Source organism: Eimeria tenella, genomic scaffold (assembly GCF_000499545.2).
Source record: "Eimeria tenella Houghton genomic scaffold, Eth_scaff3448, whole genome shotgun sequence".
In the NCBI taxonomy this organism is placed as follows: Eukaryota; Apicomplexa; class Conoidasida; order Eucoccidiorida; family Eimeriidae; genus Eimeria; species Eimeria tenella.
The window spans coordinates 1-1,192 of NW_013544421.1; the positions used below are offsets into that span (position 1 = coordinate 1).

The 1,192-nt window shown below is 59.5% G+C and overlaps 1 protein-coding gene across 1 annotated transcript; it reads left to right on the plus strand.

Annotated features, from left to right (window-relative positions):
* Window positions 1-264: 264 nt before the first annotated feature.
* On the plus strand, window positions 265-1,027 carry ETH_00039130 (uncharacterized protein; the record flags this gene model as incomplete). Its single annotated transcript, XM_013379518.1, has 3 exons — window positions 265-381; window positions 631-855; window positions 974-1,027. The coding sequence occupies 3 exons, from the start codon at window positions 265-267 to the stop codon at window positions 1,025-1,027; spliced, it is 396 nt and encodes a 131-aa protein (XP_013234972.1).
* Window positions 1,028-1,192: the final 165 nt, after the last annotated feature.

A 1,192-nucleotide genomic window follows, 5' to 3' on the forward strand; every position in this document is an offset into this window, starting at 1 on the left:
AGCAGCAGCAGCAGCAGCAGCAGCAGCAGCAGCAGCAGCAGCAGCAGCAGCAGCAGCAGCTGCCCCTGCAGCCGCAACGCGTTTCATCTCTTTGGCCTAGAGACAGCGCAGCACCCGCCCCTCACTCTTGACATCTGCTGCGCTGTTCCGCCGCCTCCTCGCCCGAAGCAGCAGCAGCAGCAGCAGCAGCAGCAGCAGCAACAGCAGCTGGCAGGGGGCCCGGGCGAGCCCCGCATCAAACACAGCATCATCACATCTTTCATTATGAGGGCACCCAAGCAGCAGCAACAGCAACAGCAGCAACATCAAGAGGAAGAAGAAAAACAAGAAGCAGCAGCATCAGTCATTTCAGGAGTGCTGCTGCTTGCAGTCGAAGGGCAGGTCAGTTACTCGTCGCTGCTGCTGTGGCTGCTGCTGCTGCTGCTGCTTTGCTGCTGTTGCTTTTGCTGCTGCTGCTGCTGCTGCTACTACTACTGCAGCAGGGAAATAAATGTAGCAGCTCAAGCAAAAGGTGCAGCACAGGGGTCCACGGCGCGTAAAAGCCCGCTGTAGAGAAGCCCTACTTCGAAGTTGCTGCTGCTGCTGCAGTCATTGCTGCTTTCATTGCTGTTGCTGCTGCTGCTGCTGCAGATAGCTGTTTATGGAATTGTTGCTGGCACATCAGACTTGAGCCCAGAGTTCTCTCGACTGCGGCAGCAGATGCAGCAGCGGCGCTACGAAGAGGCTCTGGACGCAGCAGCAGCAGCACGGGTGCTGCAGGCGCATGCAGCAGCAGCCGCTGCTGCTGAGCCTGCAGGTGCAGCTGCACCAGAACGGAAAGGGGGAGCAGCACACGAGAGAGACGACGACGAGAAGGTGCGGTCCCTTGTGCGCTGCTGCTGCTGCAGCTGCTGCTGCTGCTACTGCTGCTGCTCTCTGCTTGTATTTTGCCGCTGCTGCCAATTGAATTGCTGCTGGTGCTGCACTGCTGCAGGATGACGACAAGGGCCTGCCAACTGCCTTACAGGGACTGAGCGGTGCTTGCTAAACATCAGCAGCAGCAGCAGGAGCAGCAGCTGCAGCAGCGGCAGCAACCGCAGCAGCAGCTGCAGCACTACTGGGATCCCTCAAACAGCAGTGTAGCCCTGCGTAGGCACAGCAGCAGCGGGTCACCTGCTGTTGCTACAGCAGCAGCAGCAGCAGCAGCTGCTGC